This window comes from Scyliorhinus torazame, chromosome 9 (assembly GCF_047496885.1).
Source record: "Scyliorhinus torazame isolate Kashiwa2021f chromosome 9, sScyTor2.1, whole genome shotgun sequence".
Taxonomy (NCBI): Eukaryota; Metazoa; Chordata; class Chondrichthyes; order Carcharhiniformes; family Scyliorhinidae; genus Scyliorhinus; species Scyliorhinus torazame.
In genome coordinates, this window is record NC_092715.1 from 68,344,489 (window position 1) to 68,365,673 (window position 21,185).

The following is a 21,185-nucleotide window of genomic DNA, read 5'->3' on the forward strand; positions in this document are numbered from 1 at the left end:
AGAACTAGGGGGCATAGCCTCAAAATAAGGGGAAGTAGATTTAGGACTGAGTTTAGGAGGAACTTCTTCACCCAAAGAGTTGTGAATCTATGGAATTCCTTGCCCAGTGAAGCAGTAGAGGCTCCTTCATTAAATGTTTTTAAGATAAAGATAGATAGTTTTTTGAAGAATAAAGGGATTAAGGGTTATGGTGTTCGGGCCGGAAAGTGGAGCTGAGTCCACAAAAGATCAGCCATGATCTCATTGAATGGTGGAGCAGGCTCGAGGGGCCAGATGGCCTACTCCTGCTCCTAGTTCTTATGTTCTTATGTAAGAAGCTGTTCCTATGTCTGGGATGTGCGGGTCTTCAGACTTCTGTATCTTCTGCCTGATGGAAGGGACTGGAAGAGGGCAAAGCCTGGGTGTGAGGGGTCTCTGACAATGCTGTCTGCCTTCCTGAGGCAGTACTAACCCTAGTCCTTAACAGTCCTAATTCATGGGTCCACCCACCACTTTCCCACCTGTGCTGGGCCTGTAAAGATTCAGCCGTAGAGTGGAGGAGATACTTTATTTGCTTCTTTTTTTGTTACCGTAGCTGCTGTCAAAGTTGGAAGTCAAATTATAAAAGGTGCAAATCTTAAAAATGCGATGGACAATAGGACATTTGAGGTAAGTGTCAAATATATTTTGCCATCTGGAGAATGAAGTTTGAAGTCGAAAAGCGGTGAGAGATTCGGTATAATTATTGAACAATTTTCACAACTGGCTCCTGATGAAAAGGTAACAGCACTGGCAATGTTTCATATTTCCTTCTGTTCTGTAAAGCCTTACTTAATATCTTGCATGAAGTGTATCTCCAGTACTTGCGTAAAATGTGTATCTCATTTTCTGATTGCCTGGAATAATACTCTCTGTGAGGATGGCCCATGATGTTGAAATGTTGGTAAGTCAGGAAAGCTAGCAATCAGGAACCATCAGCCCCAAAAAGCCAACCAATTAAGTGTCTCCAACAATCATTTTCTAACTTCTTTTCATGGCTGTGTTGCTTGTTCTGCCAGCCAGCTGTAAAAACTGAAAATAGACTAAACAATCATCACTTTCTGTCAAAGTTAGAGCAGAAAATCTGGTGAAACCCATAAAATTCGACACCAACGTTTACAACATTAAACTTAAATAATTCACAAAAATATTTAAATTTGTCCATAAATTTGTCAGGCGCCTGTTGGGCGGTCATCCTATAATTTGGCAGAGGGGAGCTTCTATTGCATGGAGCTTTTGTTTTGCTCTTGTTAGAGCTTGTTCATTTCCATTCAGCCATCTCAAACTCCATGCTTATGCAAGCTTTCAACTCTCCACGGAAGCAATACCAGTTCCAAATGACATGGCTGACCAGCAAGCCATTCGAACACCTGCATCAACCTCCAAAGAATAAACAGTCATGTGTTTCTAGAACTGGACTGTTTACTAAACTGAAAAGGGATATGGGTAAATCCCGGTGCTTTCAATGTGTTACTCTAGCTTCCATCATTGTGGGGTGCTGTGAATGGATGACAAAGCGTTTATAGTGGCAGTGTGGGAGAAGGTTTGTGGGGCAAATCATTGAGTCATTGCATCATCTTGTGAAAGCTGTGTTGCAGCACGTTTTACTGTGAAGGCAAGGGGAGCCTTCCGGTGGTGAACAGCAAGGGTTGCAGTCGCTACGAATAAAAATCTGTACATTTCTGCTTTGAAGTAAACCTATGTAGTTACAGGCAGTCCTCTGACTGATGGCACAGTTGGTTTCTGAAACCACCTTGTGAGTCAAAACGTCGTAAGTTGGAACTGGTTTCCCCATAGGAACAATATGAACCAAGGCGCGATACCCTATTTTCACTGAGTAGTTTAAAGTTTTTTAGATGGGGCTGAATTTTATCGAAACATAGAAAATAGAAGCAGGAGGAGGTCATTCGGCCTTCGAATCTGCTCCGCTACACATTATGATCATGGCTGATCATCAAGTTCAATACCCTGATCCCGCATTCCCCCCATATCCCTTGATCCCTTATGGCCTTGTCACAGAGTGGGTGAGGCTGGAAAATGCAGCGAGCCATTCAAAAGACCATTGACTTCAGTGGGAGCAGAAAATCCCATTGGCGGAAAATTCCACCCCATGCTCAGTATAATTGCCTTATAGTAGTGTATTTCCCATGATTGTGTAGTGCCTACACTTTCAAAACCACTGTATACTGTTTCTGATAAGTAATTTGCCCTTTCTACGGTTGTGAAAGTGGAACATAATCAACAGTTATGTTGGTAAAGACCATCAGTTCACTGGCGTGGTGTCATGGAATCCCTACAATGGAGAAGGAGGCCCATCGAGCCTGCACCAATCCTCTGAAAGAGCATTCTACCCAAGTCCACTCTCTGTCCTATCCCCGTAACCTAACCTTCACGTCTTTGGACTCTCCGGACCCGCTGGAGTGAATGAAGGTTTGGCTGTGCGCCGTACTCGCTGTTCTCGCGAGCAGCAGTGGCAGGACAAATGGAATCAGAGAAACCCGGCCATTGTGAATGACGTTCGTTGTAACTCGAACGTTGTAAAGTCGAGGACTGCTTGTACTACAAGGAGTTCTCACACTCTTAAAATAGTATTTGGAATACTTTCTTCCCTTGCTCCACTTACTCTATTTTGGTTCTGACTACTTCACACATGCTCTCGGATCCACGTAAGACCCACTTATAGAATTCATTCCACTCTCGAAAGCTTTGGTTCATTTGCTGTTGCTGTGCCATTAGACTGACTTCCTATGCCAGACTTCACACCCCTTGCACCGTGGCCGCCACTACAATACTGCTTCTACTGAGTGCCTCTTTCCGCTGTATGCTCTCCTATACAGAGCGCCAGCTCCCACCACTTCATCCGCCTTCTCAATGTCAGCATCTTGTAATTCTGGGCTCTTTATATTAAAATATCGGTAGCTTTGGGCATTGATTTCATTGCAAGTTGGCAACGAAAGAAAAGAAATAAGCAAGATAAATCATTATAACTAAAGTAGTTGAACAAAAGACTCAAGGGATGATGTATAATATAAAATTATGTGAAAATGAATTACCAAGGAAACATAATATTTTAAAAAACAATACAAAAACCCAATGGAGGGAAATATGTAAAGAAAAGCAATGAAATGAGACAAACAAGATTCAAAGGAAACAAAACAACACAGCAAGCTAGAAGACACAGAAATTAGAGAGGTTGAATAAACTCGGTTTGTTCTCACTGGAACGACAGAGGTTGAGGGGCGACCTGATAGAGGTCTACAAAATTATGAGAGGCATAGACAGACTGGATGGTCAGAGACTTTTTCCCAGGGTAGAGGAGCCAATTACTAGGGGCATAGGTTTAAGGTGCGAGGGGCAAGGTTTAGAGGAGCTGTACGAGGCAAGTTTTTTACGCAGAGGGTAGTGGGTGCCTGGAGGAGGTGGTGGAAGCAGGGACGATAGTGACGTTTAAGGGGCATCTTGACAAATACATGAATAGGATGGGAATAGAGGGATATGGACCCAGGAAGTGTAGAAGATTGTAGTTTAGTCGGGCAGCATGGTCGGCATGGGCTTGGAGGGCCGAAGGGCCTGTTCCAGTGCTGTACTTTTCTTTGTTCTTTGTTCTGGACATTAAAGGATTTATAGTGTCCGTTTTTGTATTTGAATTTCTGCGGCGGTTCTCCCAATCATTGCGATTGATTGTTGATGCTTCTTTAAAATGATCCAGATCATAGATCATCAAAGGTTACAGCCTGTTTGGGGCGGCACGTGGCACAATGGTTAGCATTGCTGCTTAGGGCGCTGAGGACCCGGGTTCAAATCACAACCCTGGGTCACTGACGTGTGGAGTTTGCACATTCTCCCTGTATCTGCATGGGTTTCACCCCCACAACCCAAAGATGTGCAGGTTAGGTGGATTGCTAAATTGCTCCTTAATTGGAGAAAAATAATTGGGAACTCTAAATTTACTTAAAAAAAGGTTACAGCCTGCTATGCCCTTCATAGCTTTGCTGGATTTTTATTAATAATAATAATAATAATAATAATAATAATAATCTTTTATTAGTGTCACAAGTAGGCTTATATTAACACTGCAATGAAGTTACTGTGAAAATCTCCTAGTCGCCACACTCCAGCACCTGTTCGGGTACACTGAGGGAGAATTCAGAATGTCCAATTCACCTAACAAGCATGTCTTTCGGGACTTGTGGGAGGAAACCGGAGCACCTGGAGGAAACCCACGCAGACACGGGGAGAACGTGCAGACTCCGCACAGAATGTGACCCAAGCCAGGAATCGAAGTTGGATCCCTGGCGCTGTGAAGCAACAGTGCTAATCATTGTGCTCCATGCTACCCTATGATATATTGGAAAGGAGGCTCTGGCTTCTTTGGGGCCTGAACCAATCGAGGAGACCAAGAAGATGTCCAACAGTCAGGGGATTCCTCTGTGACTGCTGCAACTGCCTATATATTTTTCTAACTATTGTGATGTTTACTCTAAACGGAACCTCAGGATCAGTATAGTCAAAGCTGACGGCATCTCATGCACTAAGAAAGGGTTCTTCTTGCACGATTAGTTCTGCTCCTGGAACTACTGCTGGCTGTGGGCTGGATTCTCCGTTTGGGAGACTAAGGGTGGGATTCTCTGGCCGCACCCACCCAGAGACCAGAAATTCCCGCCCGAGGTCAATGGACCATTACATGGTCCGTGTCCCGCCTGTGGCGATCTTGCGGTGGGAGTGACAAAAGAATCCAGTCCCAAGTGTTCCTGCCGGAACTGAATAGCGTTATAATTTACGCTCTGTTGGGGGTGCTATTTGCTCCAAGAATCAGGGCGTGTAAATGAGCCAGCACTCTGCCAGCGTGAATTGGAAGCAATTCCCATCCCCGCTGGGGCCAGTATTCGCACTAAAGAGCAAGCTGGAGCTGCTTATAAGCACTCAACTCGCCACACACTCATTTCAGCCATGAAGGTGGGTCAGAGAATACCTGCCCCCCTATTTTGGGAATCTGAAGTGCTCGATGCCAATGGGGAACGGAGGAGCACCCTCTTCCCTAGGGTTGGCCGCAGACTCAAGCTCACCCTCCTGAATAGCAGCTGGGAGGAGGTGGCAGAGACAGTCCGCACTGCCAGCCTCACCAGGAGGAGACAGCTTGTAATCCTAAGGGGTAGGTGTCACTGGTGAGGCCTCTTCTCTGTGCCAGAGAGGGTTCCAAGGCCACGGTGCAGGTGTACTTTGCTTTGGGTGAGCTCCGTTAATCCCCTGCTTCATCTGCAGTGGGGCTGCGCTTCTGAAGAGTGCCAATGCCCGATGGGCCAGTAATTGAGCATGGTCTTGCCCATCCGCTTGATGATACTGCTGGGGTCTGAATGTTTCCAGAGGGGTGGCTTGTGTGGGCTCCCACATGACTAGATGCTCTGTGAACATTTACAGGACACAGAGAGCAGTCACCTGTGTGAACAGACAGGAGCTGCTAGAAGCACCAGAGGGGTGCGTTTTAATCATATACTGCAGCAATAGTGGTCTGAGCCAGGCCATCCCGATCCTGAGGGGGACACCTCGCATGCACGGACTTGGCACCAAGTTGATCCCTGCTACTCCACCCGGCCCAGGCAGTCACCCCTCAGCCCGGCAGGTTTTGATAGTTTTTGAGTTTCTTTAACCTCTCCCCCTCCACAGCCATGGTGCCCATGCCCCGCTTGTAAATATTTGCACCTGCGTGAAGTCCGCCTGAGAGGGGTGGAACATGGCGGAAGGGTGGAGCATGCAGTGTCGAGCCTGTTAATGAGATTTAAATCTAATCAAATGATGGTTTTGCATGGACCCCCAGCGCGGGGTGCAAACTTCACTGATGCCCCAACCTGGGAACCAAAGCTTGGCATGATCATCTGGATGACTGGCCTAATGGCAGCAAATGGATCCTGGAAGTCCATTGTCTGGAGTCTGCAATGCCTGCTGCTCTCTTTATTCTCTTCCTCATTGTGACCAGAGGTGCAGTCTATTCCTTTATGAAGGTGGAGGTGCTGGCCAGTTTCTGTTTCTTAGTTGGGGCCTGCCTCAGATCCCAATGAAGCCAACTTACATTAGAGCCTTGAAAAGAAATAAGGAACCACAAAGGAGCTGTAGACTCAAGAACCATCCCTGTCAACTGCCACACACACTCAGATACTCACCTCAAAGCCTGGGCATTTATATTTATTTGTTCATGGCATGGGAACAGAAATATGAGAAGCTATTACTGTTATTGTTAATTTGCATTGTTTATTAAAATTAATTATGTTTATTTTTTGTTGCCTTCAATTCTAGGTGTGCAGGATTTCTAAAACGGGTGCACTGAGTGGTAATTTTGACACAACGCGGCGAAAAACAGAAAGGACCCATCAAACAGAAAGGACCCAAAATGGAACAGTTACCGTCAATGTAATGGAAAATAAGTCCACTTTTGTAGATGTGGGACAGCCTCAGAGAACGATTACTACTCGTTACATGGTGAAATTACAGTCTCAGTTTGGTAGTCATTCAGAGCAGCAGAACATGCAATCTAATCCTTTTAAGAGTGCACCTCAATCTGCAGACAGGGATGACATTCAGACCAAAGCAGCCTCTGTAACAATGAAAACGACCAAGCCTACCAGTTTCAATTTTAGCTCTCCGACTGCTGTAGTCACTGATAGTACAACTGAAGCTTCAACAACACTGAGACAATCCGCAAGGATCCGAAACTTAACATGTGGCTTCATAGGCCAAGCTGGGAAAATATCCGGAGAGCCTAGCCATGAAACTTCCCAGCAAAATATATGGGCACTTAAACCCTTTGCTGCTGCGAGTAACAGTAAAATGAGAGCTACTGTGAACTGTCAAGAAAGGTTTGTGGGACTTACTGCAAGTCGATTAACTACTCCAAATCCAAAAACTAAGTTGGCTGGCAAATCTTGCACATTGAACACGCTAAAAAGTGTGAGTAGCAAACCCACTGTCAATGACACGGCAAATGGCAAATTAGATGCAAATGAAGTGCTGAATGCAGGCAACAATAATGAGCTATCAGCCCAGCTGGAAAACCATTCAAAACATTCACAACAACCACCAGCAAAAACCCTAGCCAATGACGATTTGATGAGTATAAAGGCCATTTGCAATATTAACACAGAAATGGCACCGAAAACACATGATCAAAGCGAGACAGGAAACACCATCGACCACACAACTTCACTGGAAACCAGGACAAGTAATTTGCCTGATTGTGTTAAGTCAACTGAGGTTTCTCACTCTGCTGAGCACAGGTCAAATACTGAATATAGTGGCACCGCTGAACTTAGTATGATGGGTGATGAATTTCAAAAAGGTGAGATAAGGCAGTGGGAAAGCACCAAGAACAAAACCGTAGACGAGGGTTCTGATGGCAGTGTGGAAGGTTCTGTTGTCTTAGAACATAGATGTAGTTACCCAGTGATTTCTGAACACGAATCTGGGCAGATGCCAATTGCACCTGTAATCTCAGCATCAGATTCTGAAAGACTTGATAATGTGACCACAGAATATAAACTTAGCAGCAATGTGGTCCCCATTGGAGACTGTAGCGTGACAACGATACAGGAACCAGTCACCCCATGGAGAAAACCCAAAGAAGTTACGACTGCGACTGATCATCATTGTGGCCCAGTCTCAGGTTACAAGCTTAATGCCGCAACTGCAAATTGGCATTCGGAACCTCAAACTTGCATGGGCAAATGTAATATAACTACAGCTGGACATTTTATCAGTAATGTAAATGTTGCAGATCCGTTGTTCACAAAAATTAACATAGAAACAGGTAAAGAAGTCAATGTAAATGAAGCCAGGGACAGCTTTGCAAATAACCAATGCAGTGTACCAGCACAAGACATCATTAAAAATGACACTGCCCAAGTGGTTCAAACAGGAAGCAAAAATAATAAAAGGAATGCACTGCAAATGACTGAGGGAATGCACAGCACATACTCTGCTGAAGTAAACACAAATAAAAAAATTGAAGAGCAGAGAACAAAGCGATCTGGCAGGCAACGAACCATCAAACTTCCAGGTGCTTCCGAAGGACACAAAACTTTGTTGCATTGCAGAGTAAACCTGGGGAACGATTCTCCGGCCATGTTATGCTCAACGCAAATCCCGCTATATCGGGAAAATCCCAGGAGAGGACCGCAACGGGATTTGCGCTGGGCATCAAGCAGTACGTGATCCTCTCGACCAGCTCCAGCTGTTGTGATCTGGTTCAAGCTCTCAATGGACGTGAAGCAGATTAGCGTATTAAAAACAGAATTAAAATTTTGTTAGAGTACCCAATTCATAAGGGGCAATTTAGCATGGCCAATCACCTACCCTGCACATCTTTGAGAATGTGCAAACTCCACACAGACAGTGACCCAGAGTTGGGATCAAACCCGGGTCCTCGGTGCCATGAGGCAGCAGTGCTACCATGCTACCTCTAAAAGTAGAATTTAAATATTTAAAATTGGCTTTCAGCGAAACTCTCCCAATTCCTGCTATTCACCCACCTGCCAGGGTGACGTGAAGCCTGCACGAATCACTACCGATTTCCATGACCGGAGACCAGCTGTGATGACCATGCTGTGGAGCTCCGAGGCTCCGGGAGGTTGGGGACATGGCCTGGCACCCTTGCAGTGCCAGCCTGATGCTAGGGTTCCAGGAGGCTAAGGTGCCATGGGGCAGTGCCAACCTGGAATTTTTGGGGCGAATTGCAGCATCTGTATATGTTTAATCTCATACTTAGATCTTTCTCTTGAGTTGAGTTCTCCAGTGAGTCATTCCATCTGCTGTCAGGGCTCCATCCCTTTCCGAGGTGATAGGAGGACTGTTCTAATTAGAATGTACCATGACCATGTGCGAAAATGGGGGAACTGCTTGAATGTCAGGGGCTGCACATACATAGTTACCGCAACAAACGGTTGAAATCCCCTTTCTATTCAGCCTTTATTCTTTATTTCTGGAGTAATTCCGAAATCTAAGCTCGATTTGTCCATTTTCAACTCCAGTTTACCGACCTTCATCTATTGTTTCTCAATGACCTCAAACCTCCTTCTGACTCTTTCAGTTTGATCACAAAATATGCTATTATATTCATTCCTGCTGCTTCCCTTGAAGTGCCTGAATTTGACATACCCTCCCTCATCCCACTGGATTGATCTGGCCCCCTTCTGTACTGTAGGAATTCTATGGTTCTATGGTGTTGCTCGTACTCTCCCAACATTGATAGTTCCAAATTTTTCATGTTGGTCTGGTAAAGAGACTATCGTTATGGACACAACAATGTCTAATTCCTACTCCAATAACTGTTAAAAGCAATAGATATTTTTGATTCAGAATAATGGAAACTCGCAATTGTGAAGAACGAATAATGAACAAGTTTCCTTTTCTTGTTTTTAATTGTAACAGGATATCCAGTACCTAACATCGTAAGATCTTGGTCTGATATTCCAAAATTAAGTCCACTGAACAAGAAAAATGGCAAAGGAGAGACTCGCCTACATCTTGCTGTGATGAAGGGAGACTTATCTTCTGTGAGATCTCTGATCGCAGCTGGAATCCACGTAAATATCAAGGACAATGCAGGTTGGCTGCTTTTTAAACATAATTACTTTACAAGCTCTTTGCATTCAGATTAACTCTTTATATTATTAGCAAAGGAAATTTGTATTCATTTGCTCAGATATTATCAGTTACTCCTCAGTGTTTCTTCAATTCCTTCAATCACACACAAATAAAACATCTTTCTCGTAGCCTATAGGGGAATGGAAAACTGCATTGTACTTGTCACTGATAGTAAATCTATCTTTTAAGCCCCAGAATTCCAGTAGGTCTCTAAATCACAGTCTTTCAAATGCAATTTAATCAGGAATTGAAAACCCATTGTTTCTTTCAGTTCGAATCATAGAATCATAAAATCATAGTTCTTAAGATGTACTTTTTAAAAGTCATTCACAAGGATAACCAGCAGACACTTTTGATGCCTTCAATTTGCCTTCATCTACCTGTGTGGAATATAAGGAAAGTAGGAAGCAACTTAAGCAAGGAGTCAGGAGGGCTAAAAGGTGTCATGAAAAGTCATTGGCAATTTGGGTTAAGGAAAATCCCAAGGCTTTTTACACGTACATAACAAGCAAGAGGGTAGCCAGGGAAAGGGTTGGCCCACTGAAGGACAGGGGAGGGAATCTATGTGTGGAGCCAGAGGAAATGGACGAGGTACCAAATGAATATTTTGCATCCGTATTCACCAAAGAGAAGGATTTGGTGGATGTTGAGTCTGGAGAACGATGTATAGATAGCCTGGGTCACATTGAGATCCAAAAAGTCGAGGTGTTGGGCGTCTTGAAAAATATTACGGTGGATAAGTCCCCAGGGCCTGATGGGATCTACCCCAGAATCCTGAAGGAGGCAAGAGAGGAAATTGCTGAGGCCTTGACAGAAATCTTTGGATCCTCACTGTCTTCAGGTGATGTCCTGGAGGACTGGAGAATAGTCAATGTTGTTCCTTTGTTTAAGAAGGGTAGCAAGGATAATCCGGGGAACTATAGGCCGGTGAGCCTTACATCAGTGGTAGGGAAATTACTGGAGTGAATTCTTTGAGACAGGATCTACTCCCATCTGGAAGCAAATGGACAAATTAGCGAGAGGCAGCACAGTTTTGTGAAGGGGAGGTCATGTCTCACTAACTTGATAGAATTTTTCGAGGAGGTCACAAAAATGATTGATGCAGGTAGAGCAGTGGATGTTGTCTATATGGACTTCAGTAAGGCCTTTGACAAGGTCCATCATGGTAGACTGGTACAAAAGGTGAAGTCACACGGGATCAGAGGTGAGCTGGCAAGATGGATACAGAACTGGCTAGGTCATAGAAGGCAGAGAGTAGCAATGGAAGGGTGCTTTTCTGATTGGAGGGCTGTGACTAGTGGTGTTCTGCAGGGATCAGTGCTGGGACCTTTGCTGTTCGTAGTATATATAAATGATTTGGAGGAATATGGGGCGAGATTCTCCGACCCCCCGCCGGGTCGGAGAATCGCCGGGGGCTGGCGTGAATCCCGCCCCAGTCGGTTGCCGAATTCTCCGGCACTGGAGATTCGGCGGGGGCGGGAATCACGCCGCGCCGGTTGGTGGGCCCCCCCCGCGATTCTCCGGCCCGGATGGGCCGAAGTCCCGCTGCTAGGATGCCTGTCCCACCGATGTGGATTAAACCACCTCTCTTACCGGCGGGACAAGGCCGCGTGGGCGGGTTCCGGGGTCCTGGGGGGGGCGCGGGGCGATCTGGCCTGGGGGGTGCCCCCACAGTGGCCTGGCCCGCAATCGGGGCCCACCGATCCGCGGGCAGGCCTGTGCCGTGGGGGCACTCTTTTCCTTCCGCTTTCGCCACGGTCTCCACCATGGCGGAGGCGGAAGAGACTCCCTCCACAGCGCATGCGCGGGGATACCGTGAGCGGCCGCTAACGCTCCCGCGCATGCGCCGCCCGGCAATGTCATTTCCGCGCCAGCTGGCGGGGCACCAAAGGCCTTTTCCGCCAGCTGGCGGGGCGGAAATCAGTCCAGCGTGGGCCTAGCCCCTCAAGGTTAGGGCTGGGCCCCCCAAGATGTGGAGGATTCCGCACCTTTGGGGCGGCGCGATGCCCGACTGATTTGCACCGTTTTTGGCGCCGGTCGGTGGACATCGCGCCGACACCGGAGAATTTCGCACATGTAACTGGTCTGATTAGTAAGTTTGCAGACGACACAAAGGCTGGTGGAATTGCGGATAGCGATGAGGACTGTCAGAGGATACAGCAGGATTTAGATCGTTTGGAGACTTGGGCGGAGAGATGGCAGATGAAGTTTAATCCGGACAAATAGGAGGCAATGCATTTTGGAAGGTCTAATGCAGGTAGAGAATATACAGTGAATACACCCTCAAGAGTATTGACAGTCAGAGAGATCTAGGTGTACAGGTCCACAGGTCACTGAAAGGGGCAACACAGGTGGAGAAGGTAGTCAAGAAGGCATATGGCATGCTTGCCTTCATTGGCCGAGGCATTGAGTATAAAAATTGGCAAGTCATGTTGCAGCTGTACAGAACCTTAGTTAGGCTACACTTGGAGTACAGTGTTCAATTCTGGTCGCCACACTACCAGAAGGATGTGGAGGCTTTAGAGAGGGTGCAGAAGTGATTTACCAGGATGTTGCCTGGTATGGAGGGCATTAGCTTTGAGGAGAGGTTGAATAAACTCGGTTGTTCTCACTGGAACGATGGAGGTTGAGGGGCGACCTGATAGAGGTCTACAAAATTATGAGGGGCATAGACAGGGTGTATAGTCAGAGACTTTTTTCCAGGGTAGAGGGGTCAATTACTAGGGGGCAAAGGTTTAAGGCGCGAGGGGCAAGGTTTAGAGGAGATGTACGAGACAAGATTTTTTACACAGAGGGTAGTGGGTGCCTGGAACTCGCTGCCGGAGGAGGTGGTGGAAGCAGGGATGTTAGTGACGTTTAAGGGGCATCTTGACAAATATATGAATAGAATGGGAATAGAGGGCTACGGACCCCGGCAGCATGGTCGACGAAGGCAAGGAGGGCCGAAGGGCCTGTTCCTGTGCTGTACTTTTCTTTGTTATTTGTTCAACATTGTTGTCCTTGAATGGAACTCCCACACCTCTTGCACTGATGTAGAGATGCCGGCATTGAACTGGTGTCAGATGCAATACGATACTTGAATGTTGTCTACCTCATACGCTGCAGGAAAGGATGTCCCCAACCTCCTCCCCGGCACGGACCCCTCCCCGCCAATCCCCCTCCCCGGCACGGACCCCAACCTCCTCCCCGGCACGGACCCCCCATCCTCCTCCCCGGCACGGACCCCCCATCCCCCTCCCCGGCACGGACCCCCCATCCCCCTCCCCGGCACGGACCCCCCCCCCCCCCATCCCCCTCCCCGGCACGGACCCCAACCTCCTCCCCGGCACGGACCCCCCATCCTCCTCCCCAGCACGGACCCCCCATCCTCCTCCCCGGCACGGACCCCCCTCCCGGCACTCCCCCGGAGCCCAGCCCACTCTAACCACCCCCCCCGCCGCACACACACACACACAACCCGAGACACACCTCTCCCCACACATTCAAACTGCGGCCACGCCATCGCCTGCCCAGCGGCCAACCCCCAGGCTGGTCACTCACCTCCACGCTGGTCGGCGTGAACCTGGAGCACAGGTTCACGCCGATGAAAAGGAGGTTTGATTTACGTCGACGTGAACGGTCATCACGTCGACGGAACTCCGGCCCATCCAGAAGGGAGAATATCGGCAGGCCCAAAATCGGCTGCCTTGCGCAGACCCGTGCCATTCTCCGACGTCAGCGGCGCCATTAATGCCCCGCCGACTTTTCTCCCTTCGGAGGCTTCGGCAACCGGCTGGGGCGGGATTCACGGCGGCCAACGGACATTCTCCGACCCTCTGGGGGGTCGGAGAATGACGCCCTTTGTATGCCATCTGAACAGTTTAAACATTGTCATCAGGGGCGTCATTCTCCGACCCCCCGCCGGGTCGGAGAATGGCCGTTGGCCGCCGTGAATCCCGCCCCCGCCCCCGCCGAAGTCTCCGAAGGGAGAAAAGTCGGCGGGGCGTTAATGGCGCCGCTGCCGCGGAGAATGTCACGGGCCTGCGCAAGGCAGCCGATTTTCGGCCTGCCGATATTCTCCCTTCCGGATGGGCCGAAGTCCCGTCGACGTGATGACCGTTCACGTCGACGTCAATCAAACCTCCTTTTCATCGGCGTGACCCGGTGCTCCAGGCTCACGCCGACCAGCGAGGAGGTGAGTGACGGCCTGGGGGGTTGGCTCTGGGCAGGAAATGGCGTGGCCGCAGACTGATTGCCTGAGAAGAGGTGTGTCTCGGCTTGTGTGTGTGTGCGGCGGGGGGGGGGGGGGGTGGTTAGAGTAGGCTGGGCTCCGGGGGAGTGCCGGGAGGGGGTCCGTGCCGGGGTGGAGGTTGTGGAGGGGGTCCGTGCCGGGGTGGAGGTTGGGGGTTGTGGAGGGGGTCCGTGCCGGGGTGGAGGTTGGGGGGGGGGGGTCCGTGCTGGGGTGGAGGTTGGGGGTTGGGGAGGGGGTCCGTGCCGGGGTGGAGGTTGGGGGTTGTGGAGGGGGTCCGTGCCGGGGTGGAGGTTGGGGGTTGTGGAGGGGGTCCGTGCCGGGGTGGAGGTTGGGGGTTGTGGAGGGGGTCCGTGCCGGGGTGGAGGTTGGGGGGGGGGGGTCCGTGCTGGGGTGGAGGTTGGGGGTTGTGGAGGGGGTCCGTGCCGGGGTGGAGGTTGGGGGGGGGGGGTCCGTGCCGGGGTGGAGGTTGGGGGTTGTGGAGGGGGTCCGTGCCGGGGTGGAGGTTGGGGGTTGTGGAGGGGGTCCGTGCCGGGGTGGAGGTTGGGGGTTGTGGAGGGGGTCCGTGCCGGGGTGGAGGTTGGGGGTTGTGGAGGGGGTCCGTGCCGGGGTGGAGGTTGGGGGGGGGGGGTCCGTGCTGGGGTGGAGGTTGGGGGTTGTGGAGGGGGTCCGTGCCGGGGTGGAGGTTGGGGGTTGTGGAGGGGGTCCGTGCTGGGGTGGAGGTTGGGGGTTGTGGAGGGGGTCCGTGCCGGGGTGGAGGTTGTGGAGGGGGTCCGTGCTGGGGTGGAGGTTGGGGCGGGGGGGGGGTCCGTGCCGGGGTGGGTGATGGGAGGGCAAATGAGTTGGTCCACCTGGCCAGGTGCCAGCCTCCAACAGTTGGACCCATGCGGTCCATGCCACCTGGCTGGGGGGAGGAGGGGATATGGGCAATGATGACATGTCGTCGTTCCCCTCCCCCCCACCAGGTCGTCATGTTTTCAGATCATCCAGCGATGTTGGCCGCCGTGGTGGCAGCCGCTCATGTCTATGTTGCCCTGGATGAGGAGGAGGAGGAGGAGGAGGAGGAGGAGGAGCGTGCCAGAGAGGCGGCGCAGGCTGCCGCAGAGGGGCAGGCGGCAGCCGCCCAGGCTGGAGGGACACCTGACCGACAGGACGAGGAGGGGGAGGAGGACGTCGCGGCCCCACGGCAACGGAGGCACCCGAGGGCGCCCCGTGTGTACCGGCCCCGGCAGTCATACCAGGACCTCACGGACCGGGAATGCAGGAGGAGACTCCGGATGAGCCGGGAAACCGTGGCACACATCTGCCACCTGCTGGCACACCTGTCACCGCGTGGCACTGGCGGGGGACACCCTCTCCCCGTGTCCGTCAAGGTTACGGTGGCCCTGAACTTTTATGCAACGGGGTCATTCCAGGCACCGAGTGGGGACCTGTCCGGCATATCGCAGACATCGGTGCATCGGTGCATCCGGGCAGTGACAGATGCCCTTTATGCCATGGCGCACCGCTACATCCGCTTCCCCGTGGACCGGGCCAGCCAAGATGCCCGGGCCGTGGGCTTCTCTGCCATTGCCGGGTTCCCCATGGTCCAGGGCGCGATCGATGGGATGCACGTCGCCGTGCGGCCACCTGCAGATAACAGGGCCGTGTTCACTAATAGGAAGGGGACCTATTCGATGAACGTACAGGTGGTCTGCGACCACCGCATGATGATCCTGCACGTCTGCGCCCGTTACCCAGGCAGTGTACACGACTCATTCGTGTTGTCGCGGTCATCCATCCCCGGCATGTACGAGGGACGCCATCCCCGGCTGAGGGGCTGGTTGCTGGGCGACAGGGGCTACCCATTGCGATCGTGGCTGATGACGCCTATACGGAGGCCACGCAATGAGGCGGAGAACCGCTACAATGATGCCCATGTAGCGACAAGGGGAGTGATCGAGAGGTGCTTTGGCGTGCTGAAGATGCGTTTCAGGTGCCTGGACCTCTCTGGGGGCGCCCTCCAGTATCGGTCAGATAGGGTCGGCCGCATCATTGTGGTGTGCTGCGTCCTGCACAACATAGCCCAGCAGAGGGGCGATGTGCCGCAGGCAGAGGAGGGCGGAGTGGAGGAGCAGCAGGAAGAGGCCCAGTCCTCCCCAGATGAGGGGGATGGGGGCAATGGTCAGGGCAGACGGGGTAGACACAGACGGGTGGCTGTCCACCGTTACCGGCTGGCCCAGCGGGCACGGGACAGACTGATAGACGCCCGCTTCACTGACTAGATGGGCGTGGGAATCGGGTAGTATGGCCACAGACCGCACACCATGACAACAGCCGACCACCCACACCCCCCACCCATCCATCCACCCAGCACCATCACCCCCCTCCCCAACCCCACACACCCCACCCGCATGCACACCACCCCCCCACTCCCAATTGCCGATCCACCGGCGGCACAACGGGCCGGGCTCACCCAGTTGCGGGTGGACGCGTGTCTATCGCAGGCCATGGAGAATGATGACAGCCCGCCTCCGATGAGCTCCTGGCTCTACATCGTTGGACTATGTCTGACCCATGGCCACAGTACCACCATCCACCCGGACCATCCCTGCATGCGGCTGTGATACTGCAGCGCACGGTCCCGTCCTCTGCCCGGGGGATGTTGATGGCGGCCCAGGGGGAAGGGGGCAGACTCACCTGGGGCTGAGGTAAGACCACCCCTCACACACACACTTGCGCTCAACGTACATGACACCCCCGCACACTTTGGACAGAGCATAAAGGCAGCTTCGGTAGGTGTAACATTGACTTTAATAACCAAAGGAGTTCATGCACGTGCCCTAGCGCCTAAAACTCATCTGTGCCCTGCACCCGTGCCAACTTACTCAGTGTCTAATTGTTTGGCCTTACGGGCCCTTTGACTACGTCTACGTGGTTCCCCAGACGGTACAGCAGAACTGGAGGTGGACTCCTGTGATTCCTGCCCTCTGACACTGGATCCCTTTGGCGGCCGTTTCCTGGGGCGTCCTGGCCTAGATGGGCCAGGCTGCGGCCCGGGCGACTGGGATGGCGAGCTGCCAGCCTGTCCTGCCCGTTGCCCACCCGATGCACCTGGGACGGAAGGGGGGGAGTCCGAGGTGTCGCGGTGTACCGGGACCTCCCCTACAGAGGGAGCCGGGATGGACCACACCACCTCCTCCTCCCTCGGGGTGCCCGATGGCCCCCAGGCCTCTACATGGGTGGGGGATGCGAACGGACTGGCCATCCGACGCGCCCCCGACATCTGGCGCTGCCAGTCCTGGAGGCCCGTGCTGGTATCGACAGGGGTCTGCAGGTTTGCAGCCATGGAGCCCAGGGGGTTGTCGAACCCTGTCTGCGACAGTGCGACGCCAGCTCGCACATGGCCACTGGCGCCGATGCCCTCAGCGATGGCCTGCTGAGACTGGGCCATGGCCTGCAGAGACTGGGCCATGGCCTGCAGAGACTGGGCTATGGCCTGCTGAGACTGGGCCATGGCCTGCTGAGACTGGGCTATGGCGTTGAGCGCCTCTGCCATCTGGCGCTGGCACTGGCTCATGGCCTCCTGTGAGAGGGCAGCCATTTCCTGGGCCACAGACGCCGCCTGCACGGAAGGCCCCAGGCCTCGCAAACCGTTCCCCATGTCTGACACCGTCGCACCCATTGCCTCCACCGCGGACGCCACCCGTGCGGTGTCAGCCTGGGTGGCACGCATGACCGGGACCACTCCCAGCTCCTGGACGCGGGTGGACTCCTCCACCTGCGACCGCAGCCGCCGCAAGCCACCCGTCACCCTATTCGCTCGTCTCCGTGTCGGTGGTTGCATCGGATCTATGTGTGGGTGTGGTAACTGCAGGAACCCGGGATCCATCTGGGCGGCAGATGTTCGCTTGGCCTGGGCTGCCCTCCGACCGCCCGGTCCCTCTGCTGCTCCTACCTCCACCTGCTGTACCGGGACGGCTGTGTTGTGCGCACCAGTGAGTGTACCAGACGCCTCATCACTAAAGTGCCCAACCGTGGTGAGTGTTTCTGCGATGGTGGAGGGTGTTGGTGACAGCAGTGGCGTTGTGTCGTGCTCTTCGTCCCACTCTGAGTCCATGGCACTTTGGGGTGGGGGTTCGTCTCCACCCATCCACTCTGAGTCACTGTCCGGTATTTCGTCTTCCCGGGTAGGGGTGTCCTGGGTAGTGCTGTCCCGGGTAGTGCTGTCCCGGGTAGGGGTGTCCTGGGTAGTGGTGTCCCGGGTAGGGGTGTCCTGGATAGTGGTGTCCTGGGTAGTGGTGTCCTGGCTCGGATGTGACGGGGGCCTGTGGCTGCCCCCCTCATCGCTGGGTGGTCGCTCCCGCACGTGACGGGGGTGTCGTCTCCCTGTTGCTCCAGGTCTCTCCGTCTCCCGTGGTCTCCGAGGGGCATCCTGCGGGCGTCGCATGCTGGAGGGTTCGGGTCTCTCCGTCTCCCGTGGTCTCCGAGGGGCATCCTGCGGGCGTCGCATGCTGGAGGGTTCGGGTCTCTCCGTCTCCCGTGGTCTCCGAGGGGCATCCTGCGGGCGTCGCATGCTGGAGGGTTCGGGTCTCTCCGTCTCCCGTGGTCTCCGAGGGGCATCCTGCGGGCGGTCTGCATCTGCGGGGATGGGTGCCTGGACGTTTGGTCCTGCGATACACAATGAAGCATGCATGGTTAGACATCAGGCAGTGATCAGGTGATACGGGAGAGGGGGATATAGGGGAGGGGGGATATGGGGACGGGCTGTTGGTGGCTCACTTGCTCGTGGGGCCCCGACCTCTGCATCAGCAACCTCCCGGTCGTCAGGTCCGCCAGCCAGTTCCAGGGCCCTTTCCTCGTGTACGGTCAGCGGCCTCTCATCAGCGGGCCCTCCTCCAGTCCTCACATGCTCCCTATTGTTGTGTGCGCGCTTCTCCTGGGGGGGGGGGGGGGGGGGGTGGTGGCAGGGGTAAAAGGCAACAGTGTTAGGCAGGTATATGAATGCACGCCATCGGTTGCGCGTGCATTGCAGAGGTTAAGGTTAGGGCTGGATTCACTTGGGGATATGGGGGATATGGGGGAGGGGGGATATGGGGGAGGGGGGATATGGGGGATATGGGGGAGGGGGGATATGGGGGATATGTGGGAGGGGGGATATGGGGGAGGGGGGATATGGGGGATATGGGGGAGGGGGGATATGGGGGAGGGGGGATATGGGGGAGGGGGGAATATGGGGGATATGGGGGAGGGGGGATATGGGGGAGGGGGGGATATGGGGGAGGGGGGATATGGGGGATATGGGGGAGGGGGGATATGGGGGAGGGTGGATATGTGGGAGGGGGGGATATGGGGGAGGGGGGATATGGGGGAGGGGGGATATGGGGATATGGGGGAGGGGGGAATATGGGGGATATGGGGGAGGGGGGGATATGGGGGAGGGGGGAATATGGGGGATATGGGGGAGGGGGGATATGGGGGATATGGGGGAGGGGGGGATTTGGGGGAGAGGGGATATGGGGGATATGGGGGACGCTCACCCTGCCTGCTCTGACGAGGTCGTTCACCTTCTTGTGGCACTGGGTGCCTGTCCGTGGTGTCAGGGCCACAGCGGTGACGGCCTCTGCCACCTCCCTCCACAGACGCCGGCTGTGGCGTGGGGCAACTCTGCGGCCGTGCCCGGGATACAGGGCGTCCCTCCTCTGCTCCACCGCATCCAGGAGCGCCTCCACATCGCGTGACTCGAACCTCGGGGCTGAGCGACGGCCAGCCATCAAGTCGGGTGTTGCGGTCGGCTGTTCCGGTCGGGTGGGGGGGGAGCTGCGCGGCCTTATGAGCCGTCACGCCGTGCAGCGCGTATGACGCTGCACGGCGTGAACCACTGCGCAAGCGCGGATCCCGTTACGTCGCTGCTAGCCCATTTCGGGCCGCAGACTATCGGCCCATTTTTATGACGTGACGCAAGTGGGATTTGCGCCGTTTTTTGCGCCGATCGGCGGAGTTTCCGCCGATAACGGAGAATTTCGCCCCAGGTTTTCAATATTTTCCTTATTTCAAACCCCTCCCCCCTCCCTGTCCCCGCAAATTCAGGCGTATGCTGCACTTTCTGGCTGTCCGGTGCTTTGCAATTAGGTGCCCTTTGGCTGCCATCACAAAACTCAGCAGGATCAGTGCAGAAGGGAACAGGTTGGTGCAATAGCAGGGTAACTGTCATAGAATCCCTACAGTGCAGAAGGAGGCCGTTCGGCCCATCGAGTCTGCACCAACCCTCTGGAAAATCACTCTACCTAGCCCCACCCTATCCCAGTAACCCCACCTAACCTCTTGGACACTAAGGGCAATTGATCATGGCCAATCCACATATCTGAACTGTGGGAGGAAACTGGAGCACCTGGAGGACACCCACGCAGACACGGGGAGAATGTACAAATTCTACACATTCACCCAAGGTTGGAATTGAACCTGGAAACCTGCACTGTAATGCAGCAGTGCTAACCACCGTGCTACTGTGCCACCCATCATCGTACTGACAGCCTGTGCGTTTCGTGGGCCTTTGTCCTAGTGTGTATCTCCCTGCTGACTGTAACACACTAAGTCATGTCAGGTCAGGCATGGGAAATCACGCTGTGTGCGTTTAGACTGAAGCCAATGTAGATATGCTTCATAGCTTTGGCAGTATCTTATTTTGCATATTCTACAATTTTCCTCCAAGGTTGGACACCGCTTCATGAAGCTTGCAGCAGAGGCTTTACTGATGTGATTCAAGAATTATTAAAAGCTGGTGCCGATGTCAACAGTAGAGGAATGAATGGGATGTTACCACTGCATGATGCAGTCAACGGGTCTTATTATGAGGTAGTGTGCTTCGTTATAACTATGACTACTTCCAAAAATTTAATTTTTGAATAAAGAATTTTCAACTCATCTTTTTAAAACAGGCAGGTTTGTGTGGCAGGGGTTGGCAGCTCTTCGGAATAGTGTTATTGAGGCCTGAGGCACACTGTGGCAAACCCACTCAAGCCTCTAAAACTGGCTCAAAGGAATTTCCATTCTCACTATTCCAGTGTTCCAAATCACAAGAGTACCTGTTAAAATATGGATGTAACAAATAATAAATTATGAAATGCAATAAAAAGAGAATACACAATGGAACTTTGCTTTCCTGAGCTGAATGACCTGAGGCCAGCCTGAAATTGGGTTTTAGGACTCAGTAACCTTTGTCGATTCCCAAATTTCTTTCTCTGTCAGTCTGGCCTCAATAAAAGTTGAGATGGATTCGCAGGTAAAAATAAGTTATTTATTTAGCTTGCAAGCTTGATTCATTTCA

The 21,185-nt window shown here is 52.7% G+C and overlaps 1 protein-coding gene across 1 annotated transcript in view; it reads left to right on the forward strand.

The window, feature by feature from the left end:
* Window positions 1-21,185, forward strand: part of LOC140430112 (uncharacterized) — a 122,681-nt gene that overhangs the window by 16,946 nt on the left and 84,550 nt on the right. The window contains exons 4-7 of the mRNA XM_072517629.1: window positions 575-648; window positions 6,310-8,065; window positions 9,436-9,612; window positions 20,571-20,713. Of these exons, the coding sequence (XP_072373730.1) occupies window positions 575-648; window positions 6,310-8,065; window positions 9,436-9,612; window positions 20,571-20,713 (2,150 nt within the window). The remainder of the gene's footprint in view (window positions 1-574; window positions 649-6,309; window positions 8,066-9,435; window positions 9,613-20,570; window positions 20,714-21,185) is intronic.